Source organism: Mustela nigripes, chromosome 10 (genome assembly GCF_022355385.1).
Source record: "Mustela nigripes isolate SB6536 chromosome 10, MUSNIG.SB6536, whole genome shotgun sequence".
Taxonomy (NCBI): Eukaryota; Metazoa; Chordata; class Mammalia; order Carnivora; family Mustelidae; genus Mustela; species Mustela nigripes.
The window spans coordinates 42299491-42316344 of record NC_081566.1 but is presented as its reverse complement, the minus strand read 5'-3'; the positions used below and the strand labels follow the sequence as shown (position 1 = coordinate 42316344).

The window sequence follows — 16854 nt, the reverse complement described above, 5'->3', positions numbered from 1 at the left end:
CCCTCGTGAGCTACTTCAGACTCCCGCACTGGCCACAGTCCTCCGGGAGAGTGGTATCCGGGAGGGGGCCCCTTGACACCCTGGTGTGGCTGACTGTCAGCCCCTCCACCCAGCGTGGGTTAATGACACGGTATCAGTCAGTCGAGTTAGGCAAACTGGGGTTAGGACAGGCAAGGTTACTCCCAAGGTTACCGCGGCGACTCACCACTATACATGTCAGGGTGGTTTCTTAAGGACGAGTCATTATAGGGGTTGTCTGCAATAAACAGAAGAGGGTGAGCAAACAGGCCACGGAGTGCTCACGGAGGCATAAACAGGGAGAGAACAACAGAAACGCGAAGCTGCAGAAAACAACCGGGGATTTTGCAAAGGAAAGACACGGCGTATTTGGAAAGGAAATATGCTTGGTGAAAAAACAAGCAACATAAAACAGCCCCAAAAAGAGAAGAAAAGGTTAAATCCTGCAAAAGAAGGCAATAATAAAAAAATCTTCTTTTTAATGAAAGAAATTAGGCTTGACCTGTAATGGCTTGATCCTACTGTATTTCAAACAAATGAGGTAAGGATTAATGGTATCCCGTAGCCGTCTTTTGAACAACTTCCCATCAAAATCCTCAGTTCCCAGGACTCTGGATCGGGCCAGCTCCCGGGGCAGCTAAAGAGAAAGGAGTGTGAGTGAGCCCTGAGGGAAGGAGCAAAGCCCTCCCGGGGCGGAAGCTAAGGTACACAGGTGGGCGGTCAGGGAGAGCAGACAGACCAAGAGATACAGTTCAGCAGCTGAGACACAGGGACAGACGGACCCTTGGCAGCGCCCAGCGATCGTGGGCTGACTGGCAGCAAGCGCCCCTCCCCATCTGAGCACTGGGCACCAGGCACCACCCTGGTCTCTGAGATGTCTCTGGTGGCAGAAAGCCCTCCTCCCAAGGAGTCCTGGAATGTTCTAGGGAGGCAGACAGGGCCAGACTGTGGGTCAGACTTTCAGAACAGAAGGGGACCCTGCCTGGGATGGGGGAGAGTACATGGGCTCAGCATTCTACACTTGGATGGGAAGGGACTACGGACGAAGCTGGAGATGCGGAGCTCCTAGACTGGCGTGGGCTGAAGTCATTCCTTAGGGAGCAGACCAGTGCCTTTGGTGCCAATGTCAGGTAATTAAGACTGCTGGGCGTTTAATCCTCAGTGAAAGAGGTTTTGGAACAGGGCACTTAAGCCTGCCAAGCTTGGCTTTTCATTCTTCTACTGTCATCCCCAACCAGCTACTGGGTTCAAGTTTTGACGGTACCCACAGGGGGTGGGGGGCGGTACAGCGGACTGGAAGCCAAATAGACGGCCCTGAGAAAGCCGGACCCAGTCCAAGCAAGCGGCTGAGGGAGGTGAGGCGCTGTGCCAGAGTATTTGCATATTTGAAGACAGATCAGCTCCCCTTACAACTGATTGCCGAGGCTGTGCGCCCTCTTTGCTGGGACCCATATCGAAGGGCTTCCCAAATGTGCTTAAAGCCCGCTAGGGAGACTTGCATTATTCAGAACCATCCCTTAAGATGGCATGTGTTGCAAGACCGAGCCTGTTTGGGAAGTCAGCTTGGGTTTGTTCGGGGCAGTGGCGTGGAGAGGCGGGGGGCAGAAGAGAGGAGGGGCTGAAGTTGTACTCAGGAGGGGACATTCTTCTCTGGGGGGGCGCAGGATAGGGGCACACAGCTAAAAAAGACCCTGGCTTCATGCTCCTAAGCTCCCATGCCACCGAGGGAAACAGAAATCCTCTCTTTCCAGAGAAGTGACTCAAGCTTGGGACTGATCTCACAATCTGTGGATTCTGTAGCTCATCTGGGCAATCCAGGGAGATCTTTTGCCTCCTGAGAGTGCTACTTAGACAGCAGACATTAGAAGGAAGCAGGGTTAGTGCTCCTCGGTCTGCCTCAGGAGACCCCTTCTCCCTCACCACAGTCACCAAAAAGACTTGCTTTGGGGCGGGCAAAGCAGGGCGGGCATGTCACCTCTGCTGTCTGTCTTTGATTGCACCCAAAACAAATTTTAAAAATGGTTTCAGACAGCCCAGTGTTTTGTGTTAGATACCTTCCTCTCTGCCATTCCCTATATGTAGGTAAGGCACCATCAGCCACGCTGAGATTGGCATCTTCCCCCAGGGGCCAGACTGTGATGGAAACCGAGGTGAGGAGGGACACTGAAGCCAGCCAAGCTTGGCTGTTCTGCCTCCCACCCCCAGACCCGCTTCTGAAGGTATAAGAAAGAGCCTGTGTCCTCTCCACGCAGGAAAGCAGACAGAGCACAACTGTGCTATTTTAAGCAATTGTACCCAATTCTGGGCTGGCTCAGATGCCCAGAACTTGCTCCCGGCCAAAGCTACCCCTGGGAGAACTCCAGGAAGCAGACAGGGCTCTGTTCCCATCACCGGGGGGCAGGGGGGGGGTGTCATGGCATTTGTAGGAAAGAGTTTTCAGTGGAGTAGAGCACCCAGAAATGAAGCTGAAACAAACAGCCCTTACCTCTGCAGGTAGAGATAAGGATGTTTCTGGAAAACCCGACTTCTAAATGCTGAAGATCTCTAACTGCCTAATTCCACAGAGGAAGGCTCTTTACCCCCTCCAACTCCCCTGGCCTCTCTCCTGGGTGACCTTGAGGGCCTCTGCCCAGGACCACAGAAGGTCACCTGGCTCAGTCCCCAGAAAGGAGTCTGACTATAAGCCTCACACTAGGCAGGCAGAGAGGAAGCTAGGGGACAGCACTAAGGACCATCCAGCATCCAGCATCTTGCTCGATGCTCCTGCCGCCCTCACGTCCTCATGCTGCCAGCCCTGTCCTGGCCCCGGAGCCCACTCAGAGGTCCCAGGCGCACCCTACTGTCCTCCATGGCCCAGCCAGCTGGCCAGCAATTGCTCCTGACGTGCACTGAGACGCCTCAGGCAACCCAACTTTCTTCCCCAGGGGTCCCCTCTAGGTCTTGGTCTGGAATAAGAAGGCCAGCGAGGGGGCAGCCAAGTAGACTGGACCTGGGTCTGCTGCCGGGAGCATGTGGGGGCTCGTCCCCAGGTTTCCGGCCATCCTGTCGGTTTGCAAATTGTGGGCAGCCCGACTCCAACACAGAACAGTGTGTGGGGAGCTGCAGGAGTGGGGGTGCTGGAGGGGGGAAGACGGGGTTCTGAGAGGGAGAAAATGAGGGGCGGAAAGAAGAAAGGAAGAAGGCAGGAGGGAAACAGAGAGGAAGGAAGGGAGAAAACAAAGAGAAGACCATGAGAAGGAGAGAAAGAACCCGCGCACAGGAGAAGGGGACCACGAAGGAAGCTGCTGCTTGCGGACCCCCTCCATGCCGGGTAGAGATGGGGTGTAGAGCTGGGGTTCTAGGCACCACCTGCTTCCACTACTGGCAGGGGCAACTGAGGAAAGAAGACCAGGCCCCCCCGGCTGTCCTGAGCAAGGAGCAAGGTCCCCTACACTCTCCCCACCTTCCCCGGAGAGGCGTGTGGGCGCGGAGAACCTGGGGTTCAGGTTCTCTTCTGCGACCTGGGGCAGCTGTCAGCGCCCACATGTTGCCCTTTGCTTGGTTTCCCCCACAAGTACCACTGTCCCCCGTGTGGAAAGCAGCCTCCACAGCTGAGTCACACAGACCAAGGTCTTTGGGGGGTTGGGGGGCTCCTCAAGAGAAGGCCTGTTACACATCCGCGGTGCAAATGAACACAGTCACTTGGAATGCAACGTCCTGGCAGGCTGAGGACGGGCAGCCGGAGAGCCAGGCCGGTGGGTCCCCGGCAAGATGTGTGTCTGGGAGTTGACTACTTGGTTCTCTCCTCTGCGGAGGGCCGCCGACCCCACGCTATCCTGGGTCAGGCAGGGCTGACCCGCTTCGGTACGAGCCAAACAGAATCCAGAAATAAAAATGAAAACAAGTAAAACTAGAACATTAATCTGCAGCTTGCAAATGGAGTTGTCCCATGGGGTCCGGCATCAAACACATTTCATGCTGGGGTCCCAGCCAATGCGGAAATTCTGTACTGTGGCTCTATTTCTAGAAGTACAGACCACCAAACGGGGACCAGCTAGAAAAGAAATCCTCATGCTGAGGGCATGGGAGAGACGTTGGGTGACCACCGAAAGCAGGGCTCCTTGGATGCTGCTGTGGGTCCCGAGCACCTGAAGAGCTAATGGAGGACACAGAGGCCCGGACCGTGGAGGCAGGCTCGGGCTGGGCCGGGGATGGCTGCCCCGTTGGCCTGGTGATTCGGACTGAGCCTGCAGCTTGAGAAGCACTGACTCAGAGCCAGACCAGGTTTAACTCAAGGCTTCAGAATCAAGCAAGTTGAGCCACGGAAACAGCTCAGGCCCCCATGCTAGAGGGATTTCTGGGTCAGCCTCGGGGACAAGGCTGTACCCCGACCTAGGTACCCGGGGCTCCTCGGGGTCCGAGGGCTTCTGCCCCGGCTCCCAGCCCCGGGCAGGGACCTGCACTTACTGGTGAGGACCTTGAGGGTGAAGGCGTTCTTCTGCTGGATGGTGTGGGTGAAATGGAAACGTGCGTTGCAGCTGTAGTCCGTCTGCATGTCCTGGAGCATCACGTTAGAGAAATACAGGTCGCCGTTGTGGCCCTGGGATACACGCTTGTCTTGGGTGATGGGCTCCATGGCTGGAAGGGAGCAGAGGTACAGACGGAGGTGAGCGGTCATGGTAAGAGGAGTGACCGTGGCGATTGGTCTGGCGACGGAGTGCCGACAGAGTGTCGGGTGGTGCTGGGAGTTCAACGTGATTCCCTCTCGTCCTCTCAACTCTGAGAGAGGCTTCTTTCCAGTTCACAGATAAGAAAGCAGTGGATTTCACACCTTCTGGGTTGTGAAAGCAGTGAGGGAAGATGTCTGCCTGCCACACTCGTGCTCTGTGACCAGACTTTTCTAGCTCCCGTCCATGCCACAAAAGCTCCGACTGGCTCCGAACCAGAGGGAGGAAATGCTATCTCTCAGGTGCTTCCCAAATCAAGAGTCAAGTTCACTTGTTTTCTTTTTTTTAAAGCTCTCACTCCCACCAGGAAAGAGAAAATTACTGCCATTTATAATTGCAAGATACCTACTAATCAATGATTCTAGGATGCTAATTTTGGAGATGTTAAAAGATGAAAATGGTGCTTTTTAGAATCAATGATGTCACAGGAGTGGCTGAGGAAGTGGGCTACATTGTCCATGACTGTTGAAGCAATAGGTGTCAATTCAAACGACCGGGTCAGCCGGTTACTCGGTTTGTGAAAGCGTATTTGTCAGGCTGACGATTCACAGCTAATGCCTTCTTACCTCCCAGGACCTTTTATTAAGTCATTTCTTTTCTTTTTTTTTTTTTTTTAAGATTTTATTTATTATTTATTTGACAGGCAGAGATCACAAGTAGGCAGAGAGAGAGAGAGAGAGAGAGGTGGAAGCAGGCTCCCCAAGCAGAGAGCCTGATGTGGGGCTTGATCCCAGGATCCTGGGATCATGTAACTCATCATTTCTGAAAGCGCAAGGTTAATGATGCCAACTTTCCAACAATGGAAAGGTCAGTTCTTTAAATGACTTATTATTCAAAATTGACTGCAGGCCTACTGTGTGCCAGGCTCTGTGCCCATGATTGGTGAAAGAGACTTTAGTTAGATAGCTCCTGCCCTCAGGGAGCCTGCAGCCTAGAAGAGGCAGGAGAGAAAGAAATCACTGCTGTGCAGTGTGGCGAGTGGGGAGCCTGGATAAGAAAGGGGATGGGCTGAGCGGAGGAGCCCCGAGTCCCTGCCAGGGGGCCCTGAACTCCGCCTTGGAGGCTCCGCGACACCGGGCAAAAGAGACAGGGGCCCAAAGAGGTTTCCAAGCAGTAAGAACAGTACGTGCTAGAAATTAAGAGCACACAGCCGGGGAAGAGGGTAGGAGGAAGGCTCGAGAGGCAGAGGGAACTAGATTAGGAAGGGAAATAAGTCTGGACTTGGTCTGAGGTGAAGGAGGAGCCAGTAAAGGGCGGGAACATATGAATGAAATGATCAGATTTATGTTTTTAGAAAGACTGGAGAGGCCAGTTATGGAGGGTTACTGGTGCCCAGGGAAAAGCTGATGGTGGCCTGCACTGGGCAGATGCCAGTGATGATGGAAAGATGAGGGTCATGAGATCAACTCAGGATCTACTTATGGACATAAGCTGGTGACCGGTGGGATGCAGGGGACGAGAGACTCTGAACCAGTTAGCAAACCAAACAGCCCTCTAGCCTGTGGCCAGGCGGCGTCCCCCACGCACATGCACCGAGATGACACAGAGGAGTGAGACGACAGGTGAGCACGAAGCCATACTCTCTCTGCCAAACAGCTCACTACCCTGCTTCTTCCGGAAGCAAGCTGGTAAAGACTCGGGGATGGATGGATGGGTGATGGATGCTAAGCAGGCAGGCAGATCTACGGACTGACCAAAGGATGGATGGATAGAAGGGGCTGGGAGTGGGTGGGTATGGAGTATGGGGAGGGGAAGCCAGAAAGACAGAGAGCCAGCAATGCTCTAAACACCTTTATAGCATGCCCCCACTTATTACGATTCAAAACATGGGAAGAAACTGAGGTCCACAGTGGTTAAATGAATCTCAGTGCATAATGAAACAGGACAAGCTCTCAGGGATGATACTCTGCCCCTGCTACAAATGTCCTGTCTCCCTGTCACTCCTTTATCAAAGGTTTCATTCCTGTGGCCTCCCTGTCCTCAGTAAATCCAGGCCAACTAAAGACTGAAAGGAGACTTCATGTCAACCCGCCTGAGTTGGCTTATTGACAGTTTCTCCTCTTCCTCCTCTTTCCTTTTTTCTTGTTCTTCATCTTCACAAATACTACTCAGCACTTACTGTGTGTCTGGTTGTGTTATAAGTTCTTGGATGTATTAACTCATTTATCCTTACAATGATCAACCACATAAGTACAGGTTCTAGCCCTATTTTTTTAAATTTATTTTTTATTTATTTTCAGCATAACAGTATTCATTATTTTTGCACCACACCCAGTGCTCCATGCAATCCGTGCCCTCTATAATACCCACCACCTGGTACCCCGACCTCCCACCCCTGCCCCTTCAAAACCCTCAGATTGTTTTTCAGAGTCCATAGCCTCTCATGGTTGACCTCCCCTTCCAATTTCCCACAACTCCCTTCTCCTCTCTAACCTATTATTTTTTTCTCAGAAGAGCAAACTGAGGCTCAGGGTTGTTAAGCAACTTGCTCAAGATCACACAGCCGATAGCATCTGCTAGGAAATGGGCCTGAGCAGCCTCTTGATCTGTTTTCTGCCATGTGGTCCCTTTACACCTGCTTCTCATAAGTCAAGGTCTCCCAACCTTGGGCAAGCCCCTCCCATGTAAGACACCCACGCCACTCCCTAAGATAAAAGTAGAAATCAAATGGCAGGCCTCCAAAACTTACAGCTGCTCATCCAGAAGATGACTGGGGACGGAAGTCCGGGCGGGGGGTTGCACTGGAGCGTCAAGGGGGCGCCTTCTTGAACCACAACAGGGTCTAGGTTTTCCTTGGGCCACAGGGGAGACTCTGGGGGGAATCAGACAGGGGAGCATCAAGTGAGCGTTATGGCGGGGGCCAGGACAAGGAGCTTGGCTGGGGGCAGGCGTACAAAGAGGAAAAGCAGAAGGGCAGAACAAGGGAGTGGGTGGAGAGAGCCCGTGAGTCTAGGCCAGGTGCAGCAAGAGAGGAAGGACTTCAGTCTAAATAGATACACTTCTCCAAAGGCTCCTCCCCTTCCTCTCCACCCATGCCCAGAATGCTCATGAAGTCATTCAAGACTCTGGCTCGGAAACCTCGTTTCCAAGCAATCTTTTTGAGGAGGGCAAGGTGTGCTCCTGCTCAGAGGCAGAACAGGAGGCAGGATGAGCAGAGCACCAAGGCACCCATTGGCCAAGGGCAGGGATGGCCCTTCCGGAATGACCCTCCATGCCCCCACCACCATGCACCAAGAAGCAAGGCACGCTAGCAAGTGCGCTAGCTACTCACTGGACACCTGCAGGCGGATCCTGTTGGACAGGGCCGTGCCATATTTGTTGCGGGCGAAACACTGGTATTCCCCCTCATATTCCTCGGGCCGGCCCCCGCTGCGGAAGTCGATCACCAGGGTCCCAGACCGCCTCCTCATTGACACGCGAGGGTCCTTGGCGATGTTGAAGTACCTGCTGTTTCGAGTCCAGTGGAAGCTGTGGGCAGTATGGGGTGGGGGCAGAAGCAGAGGCAACAAGGAGGAACACAGTGGACTCCAGGCTCCAGGTGAGAACCTCAGGGCCCTGGTCCCTGGCCCAGTCCCATAACCACTCCTCCATGTCCCCCTGGCTAGGTGGCAGAACCGGCTGGGAAGTCGGATAAAATGCAGAGTCCCAGGCCAGAGCCATAGGTGAAGCTAAAGAGGGGCAGGCTCCTGACATTAGTGCTTTTAGCCAACCAAGGCTGAGAGTCATGGCTGTAAGTGACACGTACCCAAGCAGCCACTGGGAGATTCTGTCCTCTGCAGGAGCCAGTGGGGACTCAGATTGCTGTAAAATTGAGTCAGCTGCAGCTTCTACCCCAGGGTGTCCCAGCCTCTGACTACGAAGGCAAGCCCAAATTCCTATTTCACCCGAGCCAAGCCCATCAGGGAGCTAGTTCTGCTCCTCCTGTCTTCCTGTTCGAGAACCAACTCTAAAGCCAAAAAGTGGGGCACCTGGGTGGCTCAGTCATTAAGTGTCAGGTCATGATCCTGGGGTCCTGGGATCAAGCCCCGCTTCGGTCTCCCTGATCAGCAGGAAGCCTGCTTCTCCCTCTCCAGCTCTCCCTGCTTGTGTTCCCTCTCTTGCTATCTCTCTCTGTCATAAGTAAATAAAAATCTTAAAAAAAAAAAAAAAAAAAAGCCAAAGGGCAATGGCTCAGGTTATCCGTGCCCTGCTCAGTGGGTACAGAGTAAAAAGCAGGGGCCACACATGATAGCCCAGGAGGGGCGTTTGAAAGAACCGGCAGCCTTCAGAGACCCCAGGGGAGAAGAGACTAGAATCTCCCTTCGCTTCTGGGGGTGGGGGCTACGTCTGTAGCTGCTCAGGACATAAAAGAAGCAGGGGCAATCGGGACTGCTCCTTGTCATGCAATCGTTGTCCCTGCCAAGGAACCATGGTGGACAGACCAAACTTCAGAAGGCCATCTGTGCCCCGTCTGACCCTTCCGGGTGACCCTGCTTCTTCCAGCCTGGATGAGAGTGGCGCTCCTTGTTCTCGGGCTCATGCAAATTGGGGGGGGGTGGAGGGGGTGAGGGGCTAGGGGGCAGGCAGAAGGAGGCTGCCATATACTCAAAGTTCCGCCCGCCGCATTTTTCCAGACAGACGCCCAGCACAGGGTCCGGTCATGTCTGGTTTGCATGGTGCAGCTTGGGGCTGCCGCTCCTTTGAAGGAGGGGGACAAATAGCAGAACAGCTCTCCATCTCCCGTGTCTTCCGTTTGGTAGAAACACACCTGGCCTGGGGTGGGGGTGCTATCAGAGGCTTGGGTTTAACTCCAGGCTCCGCCCCATTTCAAGCTGGGCAACCTTGGCAAAGGCACGTAATACCTCTGTGCTTTCATTTCACTTCCTCTTCCTGAGGACATGGGTCCCTCTCTGAAGGACGGAGAGGGGCTCTAAGGAGATGGTGGGAGGAGCACCATTTAACTCGTCTGCACACCGCAGGCCTTCGGCTCTGGTCTGCTGACGCCTTGTTTAATGCTGATGTGCTCACAAGCCGAGATGTGCTCAGCAAGAAAGACTCCGGTTAGCCAGCAGGAGGAACTTCCTATAAGCTACGCACGGTAGTGGTGCACTGGGTGGGGGAGAGTTGGGGAGGTAAGACAGTGGAAGGAATGTGTGACACCGACAGTCAGAAACTTAGTATCTCGTCGCGACTTCCGGGTGTGACTTTAAGCCACTGAGGATTTCTGGATCCAGCCTCCTCATCAGCTACATTTCTTAGTTCTCTGAATTGTACTTTCCACCAGGTAGGTATCCAAGAGATGTCTTCTGGATAATTTTAATCTATCCACTGCTTCAGCTACGCTCAGGGCCAGGGTGTGGTTTCAGTACCTCCTGGGGGCGGGGGCGCATGGATTTACCTGCCAGTGCGCTCACCTGGGGGCGGGGTTCCCCTTGGCTTCACACTCGATCAAGATGTTGTCGCGGGGATCCACGATGTGGTCCTTCACAGACTGCTTGGTGATGGTTGGGGGCTGGGATACTGCAACAGTACAAACAGGGGCGCTCAGGGCTTCGGGGGCTACAGCACAAGCCGGCAAGCCAGGGGCAGGGGGCAGTACACTGTGCCAGGGGCCCAGGTTCTTAAACGGGGCCAGGGGACAGGGGGTTATGTCAAGGACTGAGCCTAAGAAGAAGCTCTTTCAGATCTCATGGAATCTCTATGAGAAAGTTCTGTTTTACCCACCCTTGTGTTCCAACACTTGGTGCAACGCTTAGTGCATGAGACTTCTTGAAATACATTTACTGAATGAATCAAGACCACAAAGCAGCCAGCGTTCCAGAGCCCCGTGGCCGGGATGGTTCTGAGCCCTGGAGGGTCCGCAGATGGCCAAAGCGTGGGGAGGCTGGAGCTCCCAGGCCCAGTCCCCAGGGACTTGTCTGCCCGCCAAAGAGCCAGCGAGTCTCACTCTCAGCCCCGCGTCTAGTGTTCTCCGTGCAGCTCCTGTGCCGGCCACCGGAGCAGGGGGAGCAGCGGCCCTTCTTATCCCCCGGCTCCTCTGCCGTTCCCGGCAATGGGGGGCTCCCGCTGGCCGCTCCCCTTCCCGGGCACGCACTGCATGGGCTCTGGTGTCAAGAAGCCCCCACAGGCAGGGTAGAAAGGTAGCTAATCCCCCTGTATCTCCTCACTTGGCCTTCTCCCGCCCCTCCTTGCTGCCCTCCTACCTCCCAGAGGCACGAGTGCAGAGAGGCACGCGGGGACTTACGCTCATTCTGAATGCTTGCTGTTAGTTCCGGTGGGTTAGCATTGCGAGGGGAGAAAAGAAGACATCGGTTATAGGTTATCACAAATGACTACTCGCCCGGGTTCCTCAGGCCCCAGCCCGCAGGGAGCACGCTGAGGCTGGCCTGGGTGTGGGCATGGTGCCTGGGCTCTCTGCTCGCAGCTGCAGAACTCTGTGGGACAGCCACACAGAGACGGGGACAGACCCAGTGTGGGCTTCCTGGAGGAGGCGACAGCTCCACGGGGACCTAAACCACGCAGCTGAGCAGAAAGACCAGCCTCTGCCCAAATGATGCCATCAGGGAAGTCCAACTATCAAAAGTGACAAGGCTGCTTGAAAGAGGCCGGGCTCTAGACGCCGCTGAGAGAAGGGGGCTCCCAGGCCAGCAGGGCGGGGATGAGAAGCCCGGGCAGCAGCAGATCGGAACCAGGGCTCCAGAGCAAAGCCCCAAAGGCCTCGCGTGGTCCACAGGCCTCACTCCTCCCACCGTGCCTTCCTCTCTGTCACACACGAAAGCACCTCCTTTCCTAAACTTTGGAAAATTCTAGGGACCGATGAATCGCTGTGGCTCTGCTCACGGCAGAAGTACATGGCCATATGGAAATCCCTCTTCCAGACGAGTGTGGGGATGAAGTGGAGCTCGCCACTCCTTCCGGAACTTTTTACGGAAGGGATCAGGAGGCAGGTAGCACAAGTCTCACCCAGCCCTCACCTGTGGCGTGCATGGGCCCGTGTACAAGTCAGTGCATATTTGAGGTCGGGCTTCTCAGACTCTGCCAGGTACGTGAACCACCTGGGGGGCGGGTCTGGATAGAATGCAGGTTCCGACTGAGCAGACACTGTGTTTCTGACCAGCAGCCAGGTAGTGCCAATGCTGGGGGTCAGGGCACCATGCTTCCAACAGCAAGAATTTTTTTTTTTTTTAAAGATTCCATTTATTTATTTGACAGAGGGAGAGAGATCACAAGTAGGCAGAGAGGCAGGCACAGAGAGAGGAAGGGAAGCAGGCTTCCCACTGCAGAGAGCCCGATGCGGGACTCGATCCCAGGACCCTGAGATCATGACCTAAGCCAAAGGCAGAGGCTTAACCCACTGAGTCACCCAAACACCCCCAACAGCAAGACTTTTGATGCTAATTTTCTGGCGGAGAAGGCCTCGGTGTAAAATGTACAGAAAAGAGACTGCGTGTTTCTGTCACTTTGTAAGAGGCCTTTTCTTAATGGCTCTAGCATGAAGTCATATGCAAAGCTTCTTCCACGCCAGCGCTGAGGTCTGGGATGCACTGGTGTCACGGGCAGACTTTTCCAGGGGAAAGCAGAGGCTGTGGGTGAGCCCAGGTGACCTCAAAGCTTCCTGACTCAGCCACAGTGAGATGTGGAAGAGAAGCGTTAGGGGCCCAGAGAGGGGCGGTGTGGAGAAGGCAGAGTTAAGGCAGGACCAAGAGGTGCCAGAAGGGTCCCGAGGGAGAAAACAGACATCAGGGAGGAAAGGCGGAGTGTAGCAGAAAGGGTCCCCTGCTACGTGCACTGTCGGTAAGTCAAAGTCTTGAGTACGACGCACTAAAAGGTCCAGAATAATCCTTTCAAGTGGGCCAGGGTTGCGTGGTCTGCTGGGGCACCGAAAAGTAATTTTATCTGTACCATTTGCCTGGGTGCAGCCTTGGCAGGAAATGAAAAGTCCTGGGGTAAAGGGGAAATCTGGGGTTTCTGAACACATGCTCCCTGGAGTTCCCCACAGTGGCGTCCTCACCCTTAGAAGGTTTTCCTGCCAGTGGCCCAAGAATGGCTAATTCTGGAAAGCTAGTGTATTGGAGCGTGGAGGACAGGTGGGGAGAAAGGGCCATTTTTAGGAGAAGCAGGGCTGACACTTGACCTACTGCCTGGGACCACTAGCCTAGGCCTGTGCTTTCTTCATCTGAGGACACAGTGGATGGCTCTCGGGTCCCCACACACAGTGGAGGGCTCTGTCCTGGCCCTGGCAAAAGCTCTACTTTGCCCACATGACCCTCAAGCCTCTCTTTTATAAAATCAAGGGCTGGCTCAATGGAAAGAGCCCTAGAAATTATCCAGGGAATCTCAGATTCTCGGATGGGAAGTCACTCGGTTAAAGGTCAATAGGACATTTCCTGCAGAAATGGAACGAGAACCAGCCCACCTGAGTCTGGTCCAGAGCTCTTCTTACAAATCTATCCTTGGCCAGAGCGGTCAGTTGGCTAGGTGGGTCCCCAGCACGCTCTCCTTAACATTCCGGACGTGAGTAAGGTAAGTAAGGGGGAGACCACAGGGGAGTGAGGACTCCCGGAGCTGGACGGACGCTGTCCCCAGCCCCACAATGAAACCAGGCCGGGGGCCTCTTGAGAGTCTACTTCCCTAAAGAGGTCATGACATCTGGAACCACCATTGAGTCACCAAGGAATTTATTACAGAGACAAAACCAACCCAGAAGACAAGCCAGCACAGGGAGAGGACAGGGAGGCCTGCCCACCTGGGGACAAGGGCAACCTACCGAGTCCTGCGACACCCCCCCAAATTCCACGTCATTCCACCTGCCCTTCTCTCCACTACAAAGTGGTCATGTCAAGTGGAAAATGGGTCTGCCTTTTTGACTTCCGAGGGGGAGGGAAAAATCTTCCAATGAGCTCTTTAGGGTGTAAGGCAGAGGCCTGCGGGTCTGCGAGGTTTCTTTATCCCCACACTTCTTCTCTCTCCCCGGCACTTGCCCCTGGCACCTGTCCCTGGAGGAGGGAGAGTGTGTGAATGTGCACCTGTGTGTGTGCGTGTGCGCGTGTTGAGGTCATCCTGCAGCAGTCTTTGGGATGACAGTGAGGACGAAATGTCTCCCACCCCACTGTCTCCTCTGTGGGTTCCTAGGAGAAAAATGCCGAGTCGCTCAACGTGGAGAGAGGGATGGAGGGGCGAGCTGCCAGCAGACTCACTTTTTGGCAAACCCACTCTTGTTGATGAGGCGACCCTTTGCTTTCTTCAAAGGTCACGTTGTTCTCCTTGGGGTGGGTGAAGGGGGGGAGGCGGGTGCGTGTGACTCTGTTGGCAGAACGGCAGGGGCTGGAGTCCAGTGTTTCAATGAGGGATTGTGTCGCAGCCCAGGGCGGTTCCAGGAAGCCTGCTGGGCCCCAACTCCCCAGAGCAGAACCAATGCCCCGTCCTCAAGGCACAGATATGGCCTCTTGAAGGGGCAGGCGGGCGGAAGGGCAGCCTCTGGCCTGAGCCCCCTCAGCCCCTCCCAGGCAACACGCAGAGAAATTACGACCGCCTGATCTTCACGTGCCCCACACCGGGCGAGCGTGGATAACGCTTCAGGGAACACAGCAAGTAGGTCTCTCTGCGGCCTTTTGTGACAACATGGATAGGCCTTGAGGACCTTAGGCTAAGTGAAATTAAGTCAGAGAAAGCTCTGGTATGTTCTCACTCCATGTAGAATCTAAAGAAGTCAAACTCAAAGAAACGGAGTGGAATGGTTGTCAGGGGCCCGGGAGATGCCGGTGAGGGGTCCAAACGTCCAGCTGTGAGATGGAAATGTTCTGGGGCCCGAATGCACATGCGGCTGTAATTAGCAGACTGTATCCGCACCTGAGCGTTGTTTCGAGAGTCAATCTTCTGAGTTATGGCTACACACACACAAGGTACTTGTGTGAGGGGATGGGGGTAAATGAACCCACGTGGCAGTCATTTCACAATATACACGTAGCAAATCATCAGGCTGTACACCTTCAACTTACATAGGTTGTGTACCAGTAAAGACCGGAGTAACCCTGGGAGGTGGTGGGGGGCGGGGGAGAAAAACGAATGTGTGACCTTTCCCCACCCAGCCCCCGGGGCCTCAGCACAGGGTAAGAGGGAAGGATGGGCTCAGGTAACTTGGTGTGTGTGTGTAGGGGGGTGCCTGTCATGCCTGACCCAGCAGGAGGGGAAAAGCTGGCTGAAAAGGACCTCTTCCCGGGGCCACTGGGTCTCCTCTGAAGGGCTGCCCTTCTCTCGTCTTGCCTTAGGCTTTGGTAGACCTGTTCTGGAGAAGTCGTTATGGACACCACCCTGCCTGCGAGATAGACTTGCTCCGGGAAGGCAGCATGGGTTTCCTGCTGTGACACTCCCGGGGCATCAGATATCGTGTCACAAAAGGCTTCCCCTCTTCATGCAGATAGGGGCTGTGGTCATGCGCTGGGCCTGCCACTTAGGGGCTGGAGAGAATGGCACCCCAGCTTCCTAATGTCAGCAAAAGACTGGCTGTGAGAGTCACAGGAGAGGCACCTGTAGAAGCCCTTAGCTCTCGGGCGGGTGCACGGCAGCTGCTACTCTGGTGGGCTCTAAGAACTAAAAGAAGGTGGGATTACCAGAGGTCAGGGTGAGGCGTGTCGAGTGCCAACCGGGTGGGATGCCAAGAGACCTGGGTTGTATTCGTGAATCTAGTACCCCTTTGTTGTGTGACCCAGAGCAAGGAAGGGTCTCCATTTCCCAGAAGACAATTCCAGAACTCCCCGGGCCCTCCCTCTTCACAGACACTGTGAGGAGATGGCACGAGGGGGAGGGTCTCTGCCCCCCATGGGGTCCCTTGGAGACACTTGCAGCTGGGTCATCTGCCCACAGCTCCAGCAGAGCTTTAGCAACCCAGATTCCTAACACAGATGTCAAAGCCGTCTCTTTGTAAGTTCATCTTGGAGGAACTCCTCACCCACTAGCCCCAGGGGTCACAGTGGCAGGTGAATGAATGAGGAGGAGCAGCAGAAGAGAAATGAGCCTTCAGCATGTCCTGGATAACCCAGTTTCCTCAGCACCCCTCTCCTCTCCAGGGACATGGCCTTATCGTTCTCCCTTATTAGATTGCCTGCCTGGGATTGTTAATGAGACACTCTTCCTTGAGTTAGCAGTGCAGATGGTCTCCATGGGAACCGTTCTTTTCACAACACCCCCCCCCCACACTGAATACACACACACACACATAAACATGCACACACACACACACACTTGGGGCTATTGAGAGAGCAGCAGGCGCCTTGCCCATCTTGGTTCTGGGTCCAACTTAGAGTTTCCGTTGGTCTTCTCTTACCCAGAAGTGCCCACTCCTCTGGGCAGCTATTATTGGTAGGGTTGGGTGGGAGGGGGCTGAAGTACGTGCAATTCTTCTCCAAGCTGTGCTAAGTCCAGGCCCCAGGACCTGGCTTTGGAGAGCTCAGTGGGCACTCCTTGGAAGCTGCATTGCTCTCCCTACCCTCCCCAGACATCTGTCACCTGGACAGAGCCCAAGTCAAGGTTGGCATCATGTGGGCCCCATTTATTTCTGGAAGCAGGGAACAGGCAACAGAGGTGGTATGCCCACATCAGAGCACTGGAATGCCAAGACATTCTGATGGAAGAGCCGGAAATACGGCAAAGGTGGTACACATCTAAAAGCGGGGCCAAGGACCGGGGCTGCCAGTCCCCAGGCCCCTTCTGAATATAACAACAGACACAGCAGCTAGAGACGGGGCTATTAGAGCACCATCCCAAGCCCCCTGTCTGATGATTCTGGTGGCCAAATAATGCCCCCACCCTAGGACACAGAATGACACAAGGTTTTACTTCCCAACTTTGCCATGGGAAAGCTGAAATCAGCACCTGGTTTTCCCGCAACAGTATTATAATGGAGCTCTGGTTTAAAGTTTCACTAAGCCCCTGTCTTGTGCAAAATAATTCCTTTCCCTACTGTCCCCATGCCATCCAGCCTGATTTAGACCTGCCAAGAGAGCCCAAGGGTCTAGCTCAGATATAGAAAGGCAGGTAAGTGTCCACTACACTTGGTCCTTGGAAACTCCCTGTTGACGGGCAAGTCAGGACCGCAGAGGGCCATGGGAGGGGTGTGAAGGGAAGGACTCCCAAGGGACACACAGACTTGCAG

General features: G+C 54.5%; 1 protein-coding gene across 17 annotated transcripts in view; it reads right to left on the bottom strand.

The window, feature by feature from the left end:
• Positions 1–16854, bottom strand: part of NFASC (neurofascin) — a 174994-nt gene that overhangs the window by 56303 nt on the left and 101837 nt on the right. For 6 of the 17 annotated variants that reach the window (XM_059413205.1, XM_059413212.1, XM_059413215.1 and 3 more), the window contains exons 4-9: positions 10948–10965; positions 10118–10223; positions 7996–8192; positions 7414–7536; positions 4465–4635; positions 206–256 (exon numbers count right to left, since the gene is read on the bottom strand). In XM_059413205.1, coding sequence (XP_059269188.1) covers positions 206–256; positions 4465–4635; positions 7414–7536; positions 7996–8192; positions 10118–10223; positions 10948–10965 — 666 coding nt within the window. The remainder of the gene's footprint in view (positions 1–205; positions 257–4464; positions 4636–7413; positions 7537–7995; positions 8193–10117; positions 10224–10947; positions 10966–16854) is intronic. The other 11 variants (XM_059413206.1, XM_059413217.1, XM_059413218.1 and 8 more) reach the window with 3 other exon arrangements.